The following is a 20,678-nucleotide window of genomic DNA, read 5'->3' as shown; positions in this document are numbered from 1 at the left end:
GCCCTTCTCTCCCTCTCAATTCCCCATTTGTCTATTTGTCATCTCTCACCGCGTGGCGTCGTTACGTGGCTAGTATCCCTCCTTTCCCTGATGTGTTACAGTCTTCCTCTGTATCGGTTGGGGTCTGACCCTAGTGTCTTTCTAGCCAGTCTTCCTCTGTATCGGTCGGGGTCTGACCCTAGTGTGTTTCTAGCCAGTCTGGGTCTGACCCTAGTGTGTTTCTAGCCTGTCTTCCTCTGTATCGGTCAGGGTCTGACCCTAGTGTGTTTCTAGCCAGTCTTCCTCTGTATCGGTCAGGGTCTGACCCTAGTGTGTTTCTAGCCTGTCTTCCTCTGTATCGGTCGGGGTCTGACCCTAGTGTGTTTCTAGCCTGTCTTCCTCTGTATCGGTCGGGGTCTGACCCTAGTGTGTTTCTAGCCTGTCTTCCTCTGTATCGGTCGGGGTCTGACCCTAGTGTGTTTCTAGCCTGTCTTCCTCTGTATCGGTCGGGGTCTGACCCTAGTGTGTTTCTAGCCAGTCTGGGTCTGACCCTAGTGTGTTTCTAGCCTGTCTTCCTCTGTATCGGTCAGGGTCTGACCCTAGTGTGTTTCTAGCCAGTCTTCCTCTGTATTGGTCGGGGTCTGACCCTAGTGTGTTTCTAGCCAGTCTTCCTCTGTATCGGTCGGGGTCTGACCCTAGTGTGTTTCTAGCCTGTCTTCCTCTGTATCGGTCGGGGTCTGACCCTAGTGTGTTTCTAGCCTGTCTTCCTCTGTATCGGTCGGGGTCTGACCCTAGTGTGTTTCTAGCCTGTCTTCCTCTGTATCGGTCGGGGTCTGACCCTAGTGTGTTTCTAGCCTGTCTTCCTCTGTATCGGTCGGGGTCTGACCCTAGTGTGTTTCTAGCCAGTCTTCCTCTGTATCGGTCTGGGTCTGACCCTAGTGTGTTTCTAGCCAGTCTTCCTCTGTATCGGTCTGGGTCTGACCCTAGTGTGTTTCTAGCCAGTCTTCCTCTGTATTGGTCGGGGTCTGACCCTAGTGTGTTTCTAGCCTGTCTTCCTCTGTATCGGTCGGGGTCTGACCCTAGTGTGTTTCTAGCCAGTCTTCCTCTGTATCGGTCGGGGTCTGACCCTAGTGTGTTTCTAGCCAGTCTTCCTCTGTATCGGTCGGGGTCTGACCCTAGTGTGTTTCTAGCCAGTCTTCCTCTGTATCGGTCTGGGTCTGACCCTAGTGTGTTTCTAGCCAGTCTTCCTCTGTATCGGTCGGGGTCTGACCCTAGTGTGTTTCTAGCCTGTCTTCCTCTGTATCGATCAGGTTCTGACCCTAGTGTGTTTCTAGCCTGTCTGGGTCTGACCCTAGTGTGTTTCTAGCCTGTCTGGGTCTGACCCTAGTGTGTTTCTAGCCAGTCTGGGTCTGACCCTAGTGTGTTTCTAGCCTGTCTTCCTCTGTATCGGTCAGGGTCTGACCCTAGTGTGTTTCTAGCCAGTCTTCCTCTGTTTCCACCCAGTGTACTGTGTCCTGTAGTCTGGATCTCCAGGTCTGAGGGTCTGGATGTGCTATCCTCTCTGGCCATCTGTTGATCCCAGCTTAGCCAACGGGGACAGCCACAGGGAAGACCTGTCACACAGACAGATGTGTAGCCTATCTCTCTGTAGGTTCCAGAGGAGTTGAGTCAAAGGGACCAGCAGTGTTAGACTCTGTCCAGGAGCACTGCCCATCTAGGAGCGCTGCCCTGCTTCATCTGGGAGGCAGACTGCGAACCCTTGTTCTGAGAAACAAAGGCTATTCCATGCGAGAAATTGCCAAGAAACTGAAGATCTCGTACAACGCTGTGTACTACTCCCTTCACAGAACAGCGCAAACTGGCTCTAACCAGAATAGAAAGAGAGTGGGAGGCCCCGGCGCACAACTGAGCAAGAGGACAAGTACATTAGTGTCTAGTTTGAGAAACAGGCGCCTCACAAGTCCTCAACTGGCAGCTTCATTAAATAGTTCACGCAAAACACCTGTCTCCATGTCAACAGTGAAGAGGCGACTCCGGGATGCTGGAACTCTCGACCCGCTCCACTACAGCCCTGTCGATGTGAATGGTGGCGTGCCCCGCCCTCCGTTTCCTGTAGTCCACGATAATCTCCTTTATCATGCTGACGTTGATGGAGAGGTTGGGGTGGGGGGGGGGGGGGGGTTGGTGGGGGGGGGGGGGGGGGGGTTGGTGGGGGGGGGGGGGGGGGGGGGGGTTGGTGGGGGGGGGGGGGGGGATGCAAACGGACTAAACAAAAGCATCAAGAAGAAGAAGGGTCTACCATCGGCACCAACCAGGACAAACTAGAGCTCATGCTGGAGACGTTGGTCCTCAACAAGATTAGAGCTATAGAGGCCAACACTAGCCAGCCCTCTCCACAGTACCTTTAACATCACAGTGATGTAACCAACACTAGCCAGCCCTCTCCACAGTACCTTTAACATCACAGTGATGTAACCAACACTAGCCAGCCCTCTCCACAGTACCTTTAACATCACAGTGATGTAACCAACACTAGCCAGCCCTCTCCACAGTACCTTTAACATCACAGTGATGTAACCAACACTAGTCACAGTGATATAACCAACACTAGCCAGCCCTCTCCACAGTACCTTTAACATCACAGTGATATAACCAACACTAGCCAGCCCTCTCCACAGTACCTTTAACATCACAGTGATATAACCAACACTAGCCAGCCCTCTCCACAGTACCTTTAACATCACAGTGATGTAACCAACACTAGCCAGCCCTCTCCACAGTACCTTTAACATCACAGTGATGTAACCAACACTAGCCAGCCCTCTCCACAGTACCTTTAACATCACAGTGATGTAACCAACACTAGCCAGCCCTCTCCACAGTACCTTTAACATCACAGTGATGTAACCAACACTAGCCAGCCCTCTCCACAGTACCTTTAACATCACAGTGATGTAACCAACACTAGTCACAGTGATATAACCAACACTAGCCAGCCCTCTCCACAGTACCTTTAACATCACAGTGATATAACCAACACTAGCCAGCCCTCTCCACAGTACCTTTAACATCACAGTGATATAACCAACACTAGCCAGCCCTCTCCACAGTACCTTTAACATCACAGTGATGTAACCAACACTAGCCAGCCCTCTCCACAGTACCTTTAACATCACAGTGATGTAACCAACACTAGTCACAGTGATATAACCAACACTAGCCAGCCCTCTCCACAGTACCTTTAACATCACAGTGATATAACCAACACTAGCCAGCCCTCTCCACAGTACCTTTAACATCACAGTGATATAACCAACACTAGCCAGCCCCCTCCACAGTACCTTTAACATCACAGTGATATAACCAACACTAGCCAGCCCTCTCCACAGTACCTTTAACATCACAGTGATGTAACCAACACTAGCCAGCCCTCTCCACAGTACCTTTAACATCACAGTGATGTAACCAACACTAGCCAGCCCTCTCCACAGTACCTTTAACATCACAGTGATGTAACCAATACTAGTCACAGTGATGTAACCAATACTAGTCACAGTGATGTAACCAATACTAGTCACAGTGATGTAACCAATACTAGTCACAGTGATGTAACCAATACTAGTCACAGTGATGTAACCAATACTAGTCACAGTGATATATAACCAATACTAGTCACAGTGATGTAACCAATACTAGTCACAGTGATGTAACCAATACTAGTCACAGTGATGTAACCAATACTAGTCACAGTGATATAACCAACACTAGTCACAGTGATGTAACCAATACTAGTCACAGTGATGTAACCAATACTAGTCACAGTGATGTAACCAATACTAGTCACAGTGATGTAACCAATACTAGTCACAGTGATGTAACCAATACTAGTCACAGTGATGTAACCAATACTAGTCACAGTGATATAACCAACACTAGTCACAGTGATATATAACCAACACTAGTCACAGTGATATATAACCAATACTAGTCACAGTGATGTAACCAATACTAGTCACAGTGATGTAACCACCTCTAGTCACAGTGATGTAACCACCTCTAGTCACAGTGATGTAACCACCTCTAGTCACAGTGATATAACCAACACTAGTCACAGTGATATAACCAACACTAGTCACAGTGATATAACCAACACTAGTCACAGTGATGTAACCACCTCTAGTCACAGTGATGTAACCACCTCTAGTCACAGTGATGTAACCACCTAGTCACAGTGATGTAACCAATACTAGTCACAGTGATATAACCAACACTAGTCACAGTGATGTAACCAACACATTTGTCACAGTGATATAACCAACACTAGTCACAGTAATGTAACCAACACTAGTCACAGTAAATATAACCAACACTAGTCACAGTGATGTAACCAATACTAGTCACAGTGATATATAACCACCACTAGTCACAGTGATGTAACCAACACTAGTCACAGTGATGTAACCAACACTAGTCACAGTGATGTAACCAACACTAGTCACAGTGGTATAACCAACACTAGTCACAGTGGTATATAACCAACACTAGTCACAGTGATGTATAACCACCACTAGTCACAGTGATATAACCACCTCTAGTCACAGTGGTATATAACCAACACTAGTCACAGTGATATATAACCAACACTAGTCACAGTGATATATAACCAACACTAGTCACAGTGATATATAACCAACACTAGTCACAGTGGTATAACCACCACTAGTCACAGTAAATATAACCACCTCTAGTCACAGTGATATATAACCACCACTAGCCAGCCCCTCCACAGTACCTGCCTGGAGCATCGCAGTGCGATGACAGATTTATTTTACCCAGGGCCAAAACAGAACATTTCCGCAGATCCTTCTTACAATGAGGCTTTTTAACACAAACACTTGGAATCGTCATCAATGGATATAAAATAAAAAAAACGGTGTGTCCATGTTGTGTTTTTATGGTCTATTTCCTGGTATCGACTGTTGCAATCACATTTCCCCTGCAGGGTATTAATAAAGTACTATCTATCTTTTATATGAGCCATGACCAGCCTTTCAAAGCACTTCATGGCTACTGATGTGAGTACTACGGGTCGGTAGTCATTTAGGCAGGTTACCTTAGTGTTCTTGGGCACAGGGACTAAGGTGGTCTGCTTGAAACATGTAGGTATTACAGACTGGGTCAGGGAGAGGTTGAAAATGTCAGTGAAGACACGTGCCAGCTGTCAGCGCATGCTCTGAGTACGAGTCCTGGTAATCTGTCTTGTGAATGTTAACATGTTAAAGGTCTTACCCACATCGGCTACGGAGAGCGTGATCACACAGTCGTCCGGGAACAGCTGGTGCTCTCATGCATGGTTCAGTGTTGCTTGCCTTGAAGCGAGCATTGTAGGCATTTAGCTCGTCTGGTAGGCTCACGTCACTGTTCAGCTCGTGACGGGGTTCCCCTTTGTGATCCATGATAGTTTTCAAGCCCTGCCACATCTGACGAGCATCAGGTCGCAGCGGGATTTCTTGTAAGTGTCCAACTTATTGTCCCGATCCTTGAAAGCGGCAGCTCTAGCTTTTAGCTCAGTGCGGATGTTGCCTGTAATCCATGGCTTCTGGTTGGGATATGTACGGTCACTGTGGGGATGACTCAAGGCACTTATTAATGAAGCCAGTGACTGTGGTAAACTCCTCAAGGCCAATAGGAATCCCAGATGAACCACCTTCCAATATGATTCACCTTCCAATATGATTCACCTTCCAATATCACCTTCCTCCCCTCTATTCTTCCATCTATCGCTCCACTCACTCACTCACTCACTCACTCACTCACTCACTCACTCACTCACTCACTCACTCACTCACTCACTCATTCCTAATCAAGCTTCACTCCTCCAACTCCCTCCTTCCCCCCCATGAACAAAGAAATACACACCTGTCTTACACACACACACACCCATACCCTCACCCTGACATTCTAAATGTAGCCCTCAGTCATCGGTAACACTGTGCGTCCTTGTCCCCCCCCCCCACCCACCCACCTTCTCCTGTACCAATCCCACAACAGGACAGGAAATTCTTCAAGGGCTTCTTTACTAAAGTAAGTTGTGCTTTGTGTCTGACGCTAAGTGCCTGCCTCTTTCATTCCCCTTAATATAACCCCTCACTCTCTGATTATGGCTGACTGTACTACTGGGCCAGGCCACCAGGAACTGTCTGGGACCTCACCAACAAACTACCTGGAGACGTGTGTGTGTGTGTGTGTGTGTGTCTCACCAGCTCTTCTTCCATCAGAGAAGGATCAAGACGAGACCTGTGTGAATGAGTTTGCCTGTGCGTACCGTCTCTGTGTGTTATTTAACTTATGGAACTGGTTGGCCACTGTTTCAGTTGCTTTGTTGTAGTCAACTTTCTTCCTCATTCTAGTCTGGGTACTCACAACACAACACCTACTCATGACTTCCTCTTTCTTCCTCATTCCAGTCTGGGTACTCACAACACAACACCTACTCATGACTTCCTCTCTCTTCCTCATTCCAGTCTGGGTACTCACAACACCTACTCCATGACTTCCTCTCTCTTCCTCATTCCAGTCTGGGTACTCACAACACAACACCTACTCCATGACTTCCTCTCTCTTCCTCATTCCAGTCTGGGTACTCACAGCACAACACCTACTCCATGACTTCCTCTCTCTTCCTCATTCCAGTCTGGGTACTCACAACACCTACTCCATGACTTCCTCTCTCTTCCTCATTCCAGTCTGGGTACTCACAACACAACACCTACTCATGACTTCCTCTCTCTTCCTCATTCCAGTCTGGGTACTCACAACACAACACCTACTCCATGACTTCCTCATTCCAGTCTGGGTACTCACAACAACACCTACTCATGACTTCCTCTCTCTTCCTCATTCCAGTCTGGGTACTCACAACACCTACTCCATGACTTCCTCTCTCTTCCTCATTCCAGTCTGGGTACTCACAACACCTACTCCATGACTTCCTCTCTCTTCCTCATTCCAGTCTGGGTACTCACAACACAACACCTACTCCATGACTTCCTCTCTCTTCCTCATTCCAGTCTGGGTACTCACAACACCTACTCCATGACTTCCTCTCTCTTCCTCATTCCAGTCTGGGTACTCACAACACAACTCCTACTCCATGACTTCCTCTCTCTTCCTCATTCCAGTCTGGGTACTCACAACACCTACTCTATGACTTCCTCTCTCTTCCTCATTCCAGTCTGGGTACTCACAACACAACACCTACTCATGACTTCCTCATTCCAGTCTGGGTACTCACAACACAACACCTACTCCATGACTTCCTCTCTCTTCCTCATTCCAGTCTGGGTACTCACAACACAACACCTACTCCATGACTTCCTCTCTCTTCCTCATTCCAGTCTGGGTACTCACAACACCTACTCCATGACTTCCTGTCTCTTCCTCATTCCAGTCTGGGTACTCACAACACAACACCTACTCCATGACTTCCTCTCTCTTCCTCATTCCAGTCTGGGTACTCACAACACCTACTCCATGACTTCCTCTCTCTTCCTCATTCCAGTCTGGGTACTCACAACACAACACCTACTCCATGACTTCCTCTCTCTTCCTCATTCCAGTCTGGGTACTCACAGCACAACACCTACTCCATGACTTCCTCTCTCTTCCTCATTCCAGTCTGGGTACTCACAACACCTACTCCATGACTTCCTCATTCCAGTCTGGGTACTCACAACACCTACTCCATGACTTCCTCTCTCTTCCTCATTCCAGTCTGGGTACTCACAACACAACACCTACTCATGACTTCCTCTCTCTTCCTCATTCCAGTCTGGGTACTCACAACACAACACCTACTCCATGACTTCCTCTCTCTTCCTCATTCCAGTCTGGGTACTCACAACACAACACCTACTCCATGACTTCCTCTCTCTTCCTCATTCCAGTCTGGGTACTCACAACACAACACCTACTCCATGACTTCCTCTCTCTTCCTCATTCCAGTCTGGGTACTCACAACACCTACTCCATGACTTCCTGTCTCTTCCTCATTCCAGTCTGGGTACTCACAACACCTACTCCATGATTTCCTCATTCCAGTCTGGGTACTCACAACACAACACCTACTCATGACTTCCTCTCTCTTCCTCATTCCAGTCTGGGTACTCACAACACCTACTCCATGACTTCCTCTCTCTTCCTCATTCCAGTCTGGGTACTCACAACACAACACCTACTCCATGACTTCCTCTCTCTTCCTCATTCCAGTCTGGGTACTCACAACACCTACTCCATGACTTCCTCTCTCTTCCTCATTCCAGTCTGGGTACTCACAACACCTACTCCATGACTTCCTCTCTCTTCCTCATTCCAGTCTGGGTACTCACAACACCTACTCCATGACTTCCTGTCTTTTCCTCATTCCAGTCTGGGTACTCACAACACAACACCTACTCCATGACTTCCTCATTCCAGTCTGGGTACTCACAACACAACACCTACTCATGACTTCCTCTCTCTTCCTCATTCCAGTCTGGGTACTCACAACACAACACCTACTCCATGACTTCCTCTCTCTTCCTCATTCCAGTCTGGGTACTCACAACACAACACCTACTCCATGACTTCCTCTCTCTTCCTCATTCCAGTCTGGGTACTCACAACACAACACCTACTCCATGACTTCCTCTCTCTTCCTCATTCCAGTCTGGGTACTCACAACACCTACTCCATGACTTCCTGTCTTTTCCTCATTCCAGTCTGGGTACTCACAACACAACACCTACTCATGACTTCCTCTCTCCTAACCTTTCTTTACAATGTTTGACTTTCAGTTGTTTTTCCTCTGTTTCCAGGTTGGGATTTGTGTTTGTGTGCGTGACATATGTGTGTCTCTCTCCGTCTCTCTCTCATCTCTGTAACTCTCCCTGTCTCTCTCGCACCTCTGTTTCTGTCTCTCTCTCATCTCTGTTTCTGTCTCTCTCTCATCTCTGTTTCTGTCTCTCTCTCATCTCTGTTTCTGTCTCTCTCGCATCTCTGTTTCTGTCTCTCTCGCATCTCTGTCTCTCTCGCATCTCTGTTTCTGTCTCTCTCGCATCTCTGTTTCTGTCTCTCTCGCATCTCTGTTTCTGTCTCTCTCTCATCTCTGTTTCTGTCTCTCTCTCATCTCTGTTTCTGTCTCTCTCTCATCTCTGTTTCTGTCTCTCTCTCATCTCTGTTTCTGTCTCTCTCTCATCTCTGTCTCTGTCTCTCTCTCACCTCTGTTTCTGTCTCTCTCTCACCTCTGTTTCTGTCTCTCTCTCACCGCTGTTTCTGTCTCTCTCTCACCGCTGTTTCTGTCTCTCTCTCACCGCTGTTTCTGTCTCTCTCTCACCGCTGTTTCTGTCTCTCTCTCTCTCACCTCTGTTTCTGTCTCTCTCTCACCTCTGTTTCTGTCTCTCTCTCACCTCTGTTTCTGTCTCTCTCTCACCTCTGTTTCTGTCTCTCTCTCACCTCTGTTTCTGTCTCTCTCTCACCTCTGTTTCTGTCTCTCTCTCATCTCTGTTTCTGTCTCTCTCTCATCTCTGTTTCTGTCTCTCTCTCACGTCTGTTTCTGTCTCTCTCTCACGTCTGTTTCTGTCTCTCTCTCTCATCTCTGTTTCTGTCTCTCTCTCTCATCTCTGTTTCTGTCTCTCTCTCTCATCTCTGTTTCTGTCTCTCTCTCTCATCTCTGTTTTTGTCATCTGTGTCTGTCCGCTTTGTTTCTGTATTTCTCTCATCTGTGTCTGTCAGCTTTGTTTCTGTCATTTCTGTCTCTGTCATCTGTGTCTGTCTCTCGCATATGATTCTGTCTCTGTCATCTCTGTTTCTGTGTATCTCTCATCTGTGTCTCTGTCAGCTTTGTTTCTGTCTCTCTGTCGTTTCTGTCTCTCTGTCATCTCTCTGTGTCTCTGTCATCTCTGTGTGTGTCTTTTTGTCTGCAGGCAGGGAAGAAGGCAGTGAGAGCGGTGCTGTGGGTCTCAGCAGACGGTCTCCGTGTGGTAGATGACAAAACTAAGGTAAGGGATCTCTTGCTATGCTGTCTGAACAGCTAGGTCTCACACACCCACGCGGGCATAGTGTTTGATTGAATATCTAATCAAGCACTTCTTGAGCGCCCATGAGCTCATGTTGCGCAACATTTCTATAGGCTATGCAATAGCGTGAGAAAACAGAGTGATGGCCTCTATTAAAAAGAGGAGGATTCCATCAGCTTTCAATAGGCTATGTCTACTATATTTATTTCTCAATTTTCCTGATATTAAGCACATTGCTTCTCTTTACAACAGGAGTATAGCCTACCTGGCGGGCAGGAAAATGAACCGCGGGAAAAGCGTCCTCCAGTCGCTGTTTAAGTGCAAAGATGACATGTATTTCCCCCTGTTTCGAGACAGGTGCATGATAATGGTATATTCTAAATCCAAACAAATTTCACACACAAATGATTTAGTATATGTAAATACAAGATTGAAATCAAGAATAGTCTGATGGGTGACAATATTAGCCTATGCCCAGAGTAAGGCAAGAAGCAATGCATACCTTTTTTTTTGCAACTCTTTCTAATCATAGTCGCACATCTCATGTAGCCTGGCCCATAGTATGTTTTGATAAAGTTTGTATCACTAAAGTGGCCAAATAACTTCTTAAAATTACGCATATTCATCCGCTTTACAACGGGTGTAGAGCCTTGCTGATATACAGTGAATTCGGAAAGTATTCAGACCCCTTGACATTTTCCATATTTTGTTACGTTACAGCCTTATTATAAAATTGACTACATTTCATTTTTTCCTCATCAATCTACACACAATACCCCATAATGACAAAGCAAAAACGTTTTTTTTGTGTTAATTTATAATAATAAAAACTGATTTACAAAAGTATTCAGACCCTTTACTCAGTACTTTGTTGGAGCACCTTTGGCAGCGATTACAGCCTTGAGTCTTCTTGGGTTTGACGCTACAAGCTTGGCACACCTGTATTTGGAGAGTTCCTCCCATTCTTCTCTGCAGATCCTGTCAAGCTCTATCAGGTTAGATGGGGAGCGTCGCTGCACAGCTATTTTCAGGTCTCTCCAGAGATGTTCGATCGGGTTCAAGTCCAGGCTCTGGCTGGGCCACTCAAGGACATTCAGAGACTGTCCCGAAGCCACTCCTGCATTGTTTTGGCTGTGTGCTTAGGGTCATTGTCCTGTTGGAAGGTGAACCTTCACCCCAGTCTGAGGTCCTGAGCACTCTGGAGCAGGTTTTCATCAAGGATCTCTCTGTACTTTGTTCTGTTCATCTTTCCCTCAATCCTGACTAGTCTCCCAGTCCCTGCCGCTGAAAACATCCCCACAGCATGATGCTGCCACCACCATGCTTCACCGTAGGGATGGTGCCAGGTTTCCTCCAGATGTGACACTTGGCATTCAGGCCAAAGAGTTCAATCTTGGTTTCATCAGACCAGAGAATCTTGTTTCTCATGGTCTGAGAGTCCTTTAGGTGCCTTTTGGCAAACTCCAAGCGTGCTGTCGTGGCTTTTACTGAGGAGTGTCTTCCATCTGGCCACTCACCCATTAAGGCCTGACTGGTGGAGTGCTGCAGAGATGGTTGTCCTTCTGGAAGGTTCTCCCGTCTCCAATGAGGAACTCTAGAGCTTCTTGGTCACCCCCCCCCCCCCCGATTGTTCAGTTTGGTCAGGCGGCCAGCTCTAGGAAGAGTCTTGGTGGTTCCAAACTTCTTCCATTTAAGAATGATGGAGGCCACTGTGTTCTTGGACCTTCAATGCTGCAGAAATATTTTGGTACCCTTCCCCAGATCTGTACCTCGACACAATCCTGTCTCTGAGCTCTACGGACAATTCCTTTGACCTCATGGCTTGGTTTTTTCTCTGACATGCACTGTCAACTGTGGGACCTTATATAGACAGGTGTGTGCCTTTCCAAATCATGTCCAATCAATTGAATTTACCACAGGTGGACTCCAATCAAGTTGTAGAAACATCTCAAGGATGATCAATGGAAACAGGATGCACCTGAGATCAATTTCAAGTCTCATAGAAAAGGATCTGAATAATTCTGTTTTTTATTTTTAATACATTTGTAAAACAAAGTCTATAAACCTGTTTTCGCTTTGTTATTGTGTGTAGATTTAGGATTTTTTTGTTAAATTTCATTTTAGAATAAAGCTGTGATGTAACAAAATGTGGAAAAAGTCAAGGGGTCTGAATACTTTCCCGAATGCGGTGCGTGAGTTTCAAGTTTAGGGAAGATAATTTTCACCATTAAAAATGCACCTTTTTATAATAAAAGCATTAAATGCATAATTGCATTTTGTGGTCACTTTTTGAGAATGGTGTTTGCCTGCTATTGGAACATTTTGCGCTTATAGCCTACCGCCTCGTGCGTGTTTCTGCGTTCATAATGTGAAGAAATAGACGAATAGTTAATCAGCATTTTAAGCTAAACGTTCTGATCTGTGGCGTCATTGGTTCTAGTGGTTGTCAGGGTCCCACAACTGTCCCAGACTAGGTCTGGAATATTTACTTCTCGCCCATAATAGAATAGGTCAACATTTGTACTTTGGGGGATAGTAGATTGACATAGGCTAGTGCTTTTGCTGTTCGTTAGGCCTACTCATCTTGTTGGCTGACGAAAAGTGAATGTTGACAGTTCTTCCAATATTTTCAACGTGCACCTCGGGATTGGATAAGGACGCGCGCAGTTGCGTCCCCGACGTGTCCTTCTTCACTTGTAGCCTGTGATTAAGACCCGATCACGTGATGGAGAGCCGTGTGAGGGAGATGAGAGGTGCTTCGGAGCGCGCAGCACTCAGGGAGAAGGGTACAGTGACCACTGGCCTGGAAAAGGCATGGATATGTTTTAGGGTGCATTACGGCCACACAAAGGGGATGCCGCCGGGAAATTCGCGGCATTATCAAGTGCTTGTCAAATTATGAGTGAGAGACTGATGAAGTGTGTACAGCCTGCGCAAAAAAAACCAAAGCAGAACTCATGCCTTTCATGCGACTTTTTTTAAAATCATCATTAGTTGCATCATGAAGCCTTAGGATGTATTAACCCTCCAAACATATCAGCCCAACGTTTGTAAGAACAACTAAAAAGTTACATTAGTAACTCTACATTAAGCAGATAGGAGGACCTGTTTCTTTATTAACCGCTCAACACAGAATAGCCGCATGTCTGCACTTCCTCAAATCGCTTGGAGAAAATATCCTTTCTATTATATTCAGTGTCCTTCCATTATATTCTTCATAATATAAAATAATACCATGGAATTCTGAGCAAATCTTGTCTGCTAAATGAACTAGTGTAGACCACAGCCATATGGTATAGCCAGATCTGGACCTAACATAAGGACAACTCAGAGTATGATATTCTGTTCTTCTGATAATAGTCTACATTTTCTTCATATCATATTTCTTTAGACCTGTCTAAAAATAAATAATGGATTTATTGTGAAGGTGAAGGCTATATTACATGGATTAATTAAGACTTTTTAATAATGTAGATGTTTCAAAAGGTCTGCATCAGTGGCTCGTGTTGAGGCCAGTAGATTCTAAGTGTGTTCATATTAAAGGTCCAGATTCAATGTGTGTTTATATTAGTTAAAGGTCTGCATCAGTGGCTCGTGTTGAGGCCAGGAGATTCTACGTGTGTTTATATTAAAGGTCCAGATTCTATGTGTGTTTATATTAGTTAAAGGTCTGCATCAGTGGCTTGTAGGAAGCCAGGAGAGTCTATGTGTGTTTATATTAAAGGTCCAGATTCTACGTGTGTTTATATTAAAGGTCTGCATCGGTGGCTCGTGTTGAGGCCAGGAGATTCTATGTGTGTTTATATTAAAGGTCCAGATTCTACGTGTGTTTATATTAAAGGTCCGTTGTCGTGAGACCGCCAGTTGTTTTCTTGACAATCACCAGCTGACGACATTTCATGACCGCCACAGCGTGTTAAAACAGCCAGAGGAAATGCTTTGTGGAAGTTTGGCTTTCGCAAAAGAGGAAACTCTTACACCCCTGTTGACTTGCAAAAGTTTCACTTTTTTTTTTTTTTTTTTTAATGTATGAACTTGTAAACGTTTTGTCGACCCAAAGGTTCCTCCTTTTTTTTGTATCTGGTTATATACTCCAGTACACCTGCTATAGAAAACTCCTTGATGGACCATTAGCACAGCATGTCCCTATTCAACTGCTGCCACCTGCTGGATGAAGCCAATATCACATGGAGACTTATTGTGTCAAGCCAGAAGCATTATTTAATTTTTTTTTTTTTACCTTTGTTTAACCAGGTAGGCAAGTTGATAATAAGTTCTCGTTTACAACTGCGACCTGGCCAAGATAAAGCAAAGCAGTTCGACACATACAACAACATATTATGAAGTAACTAACACTCCATACATCCTTCTGGTACGAGTATCCTTACGTCCTTCTGGTACGAGTATCCTTACGTCCTTCTGGTACGAGTCTCCATACGTCCTACTGGTACGAGTATCCATACGTCCTACTGGTACGAGTATCCTTACGTCCTTCTGGTACGAGTATCCTTACGTCCTTCTGGTACGAGTATCCTTTTGTCCTTCTGGTACGAGTATCCTTACGTCCTTCTGGTACGAGTATCCTTACGTCCTTCTGGTACGAGTATCCTTACGTCCTTCTGGTACGAGTATCCATACGTCCTTCTGGTACGAGTATCCTTACGTCCTTCTGGTACGAGTATCCTTACGTCCTTCTGGTACGAGTATACATACGTCCTTCTGGTACGAGTATCCTTACGTCCTTCTGGTACGAGTATCCTTACGTCCTTCTGGTACGAGTATCCTTACGTCCTTCTGGTACGAGTATCCTTACGTCCTTCTGGTACGAGTATCCATACGTCCTTCTGGTACGAGTATCCTTACGTCCTTCTGGTACGAGTATCCTTACGTCCTTCTGGTACGAGTATCCTTACGTCCTTCTGGTACGAGTATCCTTACGTCCTTCTGGTACGAGTATCCTTACGTCCTTCTGGTACGAGTATCCTTACGTCCTTCTGGTACGAGTCTCCTTACGTCCTACTGGTACGAGTATCCATACGTCCTACTGGTACGAGTATCCTTACGTCCTTCTGGTACGAGTATCCTTACGTCCTTCTGGTACGAGTATCCTTTTGTCCTTCTGGTACGAGTATCCTTACGTCCTTCTGGTACGAGTATCCTTACGTCCTTCTGGTACGAGTATCCTTACGTCCTTCTGGTACGAGTATCCATACGTCCTTCTGGTACGAGTATCCTTACGTCCTTCTGGTACGAGTATCCTTACGTCCTTCTGGTACGAGTATCCTTACGTCCTTCTGGTACGAGTATACATACGTCCTTCTGGTACGAGTATCCTTACGTCCTTCTGGTACGAGTATCCTTACGTCCTTCTGGTACGAGTATCCTTACGTCCTTCTGGTACGAGTATCCATACGTCCTTCTGGTACGAGTATCCTTACGTCCTTCTGGTACGAGTATCCTTACGTCCTTCTGGTACGAGTATCCTTACGTCCTTCTGGTACGAGTATCCTTACGTCCTTCTGGTACGAGTATCCATACGTCCTTCTGGTACGAGTATCCATACGTCCTTCTGGTACGAGTATCCATACGTCCTTCTGGTACTTGTAACATCACTCACATGTCCTATCTACGTTCCTTTACATTGAAAGTACATCTGGATAGGATGTGTTTGATCATATTGTAATGACATTCAGGGTATTGTGTTAATCAGGATAATATCTCCCCTCTGTAAGTCCTGGCGTTTATTCACTAGGAACCAGACAGAACGGAACAGGGAAGGATCTATCTGAATTTGTCCAATAAAATGTCTAGTTTTCGTAGCAAAACATTTTTCGTTTTGAGTAACCGGTTTCTAACTAATGAATACACCCCTGAGGTAATGCTGAAATAGTCAGTGTAATGATGTCTCTCCTCTGTAGGACCTGATCCTAGACCAGACAATAGAGAAAGTATCGTTCTGCGCTCCGGACAGGAACTTTGAGAGAGCGTTCTCCTACATCTGTAGAGATGGAACTACTAGACGCTGGATCTGCCACTGCTTCATGGCTATCAAGGACTCGGTAAGACCCTAACCTCCTAACCCCTAAACCTGACCCCCTAACACCTAAACCAGACCCTAACCTCCTAACCCCTAAACCTGACCCCCTAACCCCTAAACCTGACCCCCTAACCCCTAAACCTGACCCCCTAACCCCTAAACCTGACCCCCTAACCCCTAAACCTGACCCCCTAACCCCTAAACCTGACCCCCTAACCCCTAAACCTGACCCCCTAACCCCTAAACCTGACCCCCTAACCCCTAAACCAGACCCTAACCCCTAAACCAGACCCTAACCCCTAAACCAGACCCTAACCCCTAAACCAGACCCTAACCCCTAAACCAGACCCTAACCCCTAAACCAGACCCTAACCCCTAAACCAGACCCTAACCCCTAAACCAGACCCTAACCCCTAAACCAGACCCTAACCCCTAAACCAGACCCTAACCCCTAAACCAGACCCTAACCCCTAAACCAGACCCTAACCCCCTAAACCAGACCCTAACCCCCTAAACCAGACCCTAACCCCCTAAACCAGACCCTAACCCCCTAAACCAGACCCTAACCCCCTAAACCAGACCCTAACCCCCTAAACCAGACCCTAACCCCCTAAACCAGACCCTAACCCCCTAAACCAGACCCTAACCCCCTAAACCAGACCCTAACCCCCTAAACCAGACCCTAACCCCCTAAACCAGACCCTAACCCCCTAAACCAGACCCTAACCCCCTAAACCAGACCCTAACCCCCTAAACCAGACCCTAACCCCCTAAACCAGACCCTAACCCCTAACACTTAACACCTAAACCAGACCCTAACCCCCTAACACTTAACACCTAAACCAGACCCTAACCCCCTAACACCTAAACCAGACCCTAACCCCCTAACCCCTAAACCAGACCCTAACCCCCTAAACCAGACCCTAACCCCTAAACCAGACCCTAACCCCTAAACCAGACCCTAACCCCTAAACCAGACCCTAACCCCCTAAACCAGACCCTAACCCCCTAAACCAGACCCTAACCCCCTAAACCAGACCCTAACCCCCTAAACCAGACCCTAACCCCCTAAACCTGACCCTAACCTCTAAACCAGACCCTAACCCCTAAACCAGACCCTAACCCCTAAACCAGACCCTATCCCCTAAACCAGACCCTAACCCCTAAACCAGACCCTAACCCCTAAACCAGACCCTAAACCAGAACCTAACCCCTAAACAAGACCCTAACCCCCTAACCCCTAAACAAGACCCTAACCCCCTAAACCAGACCCTAACCCCCTAAACCAGACCCTAACCCCTAAACCTGACCCTAACCCCTAAACCAGACCTCTAAACCAGACCCTAACCCCTAAACCAGACCCTAACCTCTCAACCAGACCCTAGCCTCTCAACCAGACCCTAACCCCTAAACCAGACCCTAACCCCTAAACCAGACCCTAACCCCTAAACCAGACCCTAACCCCCTAAACCAGACCCTAACCCCCTAAACCAGACCCTAACCCCCTAAACCAGACCCTAACCCCCTAAACCAGACCCTAACCCCCTAAACCAGACCCTAACCCCCTAAACCAGACCCTAACCCCCTAAACCAGACCCTAACCCCCTAAACCAGACCCTAACCCCCTAAACCTGACCCTAACCCCCTAAACCTGACCCTAACCCCTAAACCAGACCCTAACCCCTAAACCAGACCCTAACCCCTAAACCAGACCCTAACCCCTAAACCAGACCCTAAACCAGACCCTAACCCCTAAACCAGACCCTAACCCCTAAACCAGACCCTAAACCAGACCCTAACCCCTAAACCAGACCCTAACCCCTAAACCAGACCCTAACCCCTAAACCAGACCCTAACCCCTAAACCAGACCCTAACCCCTAAACCAGACCCTAACCCCTAAACCAGACCCTAACCCCTAAACCAGACCCTAACCCCTAAACCAGACCCTAAACCAGACCCTAACCCCTAAACCAGACCCTAACCCCTAAACCAGACCCTAACCCCTAAACCAGACCCTAACCCCTAAACCAGACCCTAAACCAGACCCTAACCCCTAAACCAGACCCTAACCCCTAACCCAGACCCTAACCCCTAAACCAGACCCTAACCCCTAAACCAGACCCTAACCCCTAAACCAGACCCTAACCCCTAAACCAGACCCTAACCCCTAAACCAGACCCTAACCCCTAAACCAAACCCTAACCCCTAAACCAAACCCTAACCCCTAAACCAGACCCTAACCCCTAAACCAGACCCTAACCCCTAAACCAGACCCTAACCCCTAAACCAGACCCTAACCCCTAAACCAGACCCTAACCCCTAAACCAGACCCTAACCCCTAAACCAGACCCTAACCCCTAAACCAGACCCTAACCCCTAAACCAGACCCTAACCCCTAAACCAGACCCTAACCCCTAAACCAGACCCTAACCCAGACCCTAACCCCTAAACCAGACCCTAAACCAGACCCTAAACCAGACCCTAACCAGACCCTAACCCCTAAACCAGACCCTAACCCCTAAACCAGACCCTAACCCCCTAAACCAGACCCTAACCCCCTAAACCAGACCCTAACCCCCTAAACCAGACCCTAACCCCCTAAACCAGACCCTAAACCAGACCCTAAACCAGACCCTAAACCAGACCCTAACCCCTAAACCAGACCCTAACCCCTAAACCAGACCCTAACCCCTAAACCAGACCCTAACCCCTAAACCAGACCCTAACCCCTAAACCAGACCCTAACCCCTAAACCAGACCCTAACCCCTAAACCAGACCCTAACCTCTAAACCAGACCCTAACCCCTGAACCAGACCCTAACCCCTAAACCAGACCCTAAACCAGACCCTAAACCAGACCCTAAACCAGACCCTAAACCAGACCCTAAACCAGACCCTAACCCCTAAACCAGACCCTAACCTCTAAACCAGACCCTAACCCCTGAACCAGACCCTAACCCCTGAACCAGACCCTAACCCCTGAACCAGACCCTAACCCCTGAACCAGACCCTAACCTCTAAACCAGACCCTAACCCCTAAACCAGACCCTAACCCCTGAACCAGACCCTAACCCCTGAACCAGACCCTAACCCCTGAACCAGACCCTAACCCCTAAACCAGACCCTAACCCCTAAACCAGACCCTAACCCCCTAAACCAGACCCTAACCCCCTAAACCAGACCCTAACCCCCTAAACCAGACCCTAACCCCCTAAACCAGACCCTAACCCCCTAAACCAGACCCTAACCCCCTAAACCAGACCCTAAACCAGACCCTAACCCCTAAACCAGACCTTAAACCAGACCCTAACCCCTAAACCAGACCCTAACCCCTAAACCAGACCCTAACCCCTAAACCAGACCCTAACCCCTAAACCAGACCCTAACCTCTAAACCAGACCCTAACCCCTGAACCAGACCCTAACCCCTGAACCAGACCCTAACCCCTGAACCAGACCCTAACCCCTGAACCAGACCCTAACCCCTGAACCAGACCCTAACCCCTGAACCAGACCCTAACCCCTGAACCAGACCCTAACCCCCTAAACCAGACCCTAACCCCCTAAACCAGACCCTAACCCCCTAAACCAGACCCTAACCCCCTAAACCAGACCCTAACCCCGACCCTAACCCCGACCCTAACCCCGACCCTAACCGCTAAACCAGACCCTAACCCCTAAACCAGACCCTAACCCCTAAACCAGACCCTAACCCCTAAACCAGACCCTAACCCCTAAACCAGACCCTAACCCCTAAACCAGACCCTAACCCCTAAACCAGACCCTAACCCCTAAACCAGACCCTAAACCAGACCCTAACCCCTAAACCAGACCCTAACCCCTAAACCAGACCCTAACCCCTAAACCAGACCCTAACCCCTAAACCAGACCCTAACCCCTAAACCAGACCCTAACCCCTAAACCAGACCCTAACCCCTAAACCAGACCCTAACCCCTAAACCAGACCCTAACCCCTGAATCAGACCCTAACCCCTGAACCAGACCCTAACCCCTAAACCAGACCCTAACCCCTAAACCAGACCCTAACCCCTAAACCAGACCCTAACCCCTAAACCAGACCCTAACCCCTAAACCAGACCCTAACCCCTAAACCAGACCCTAACCCCCTAAACCAGACCCTAACCCCTAAACCAGACCCTAAACCAGACCCTAAACCAGACCTTAAACCAGACCCTAACCCCTGAACCAGACCCTAACCCCTGAACCAGACCCTAACCCCTGAACCAGACCCTAACCCCTGAACCAGACCCTAACCCCTGAACCAGACCCTAACCCCTGAACCAGACCCTAACCCCTGAACCAGACCCTAACCCCTGAACCAGACCCTAACCCCTGAACCAGACCCTAACCCCCTAAACCAGACCCTAACCCCCTAAACCAGACCCTAACCCCCTAAACCAGACCCTAACCCCCTAAACCAGACCCTAACCCCCTAAACCAGACCCTAACCTCTAAACCAGACCCTAACCTCTAAACCAGACCCTAACCCCCTAAACCAGACCCTAACCCCCTAAACCAGACCCTAACCCCCTAAACCAGACCCTAACCCCCTAAACCAGACCCTAACCCCCTAAACCAGACCCTAA

General features: G+C 47.5%; 1 protein-coding gene across 5 annotated transcripts in view; it reads left to right on the top strand.

Moving 5' to 3' along the window:
- The window catches only part of numb (NUMB endocytic adaptor protein), a 73,580-nt gene that overhangs the window by 35,320 nt on the left and 17,582 nt on the right, over nt 1–20,678 (top strand). For 2 of the 5 annotated variants that reach the window (XM_055865618.1, XM_055865617.1), the window contains exons 4-7: nt 6,031–6,063; nt 8,835–8,852; nt 9,942–10,016; nt 15,953–16,093. In XM_055865618.1, the coding sequence (XP_055721593.1) occupies nt 6,031–6,063; nt 8,835–8,852; nt 9,942–10,016; nt 15,953–16,093 (267 nt within the window). The remainder of the gene's footprint in view (nt 1–6,030; nt 6,064–8,834; nt 8,853–9,941; nt 10,017–15,952; nt 16,094–20,678) is intronic. The other 3 variants (XM_055865619.1, XM_055865620.1, XM_055865623.1) reach the window with 3 other exon arrangements.

Source organism: Salvelinus fontinalis, chromosome 16 (genome assembly GCF_029448725.1).
Source record: "Salvelinus fontinalis isolate EN_2023a chromosome 16, ASM2944872v1, whole genome shotgun sequence".
Classification (NCBI taxonomy): Eukaryota; Metazoa; Chordata; class Actinopteri; order Salmoniformes; family Salmonidae; genus Salvelinus; species Salvelinus fontinalis.
This window is presented reverse-complemented; position numbering and strand designations above follow the sequence as displayed.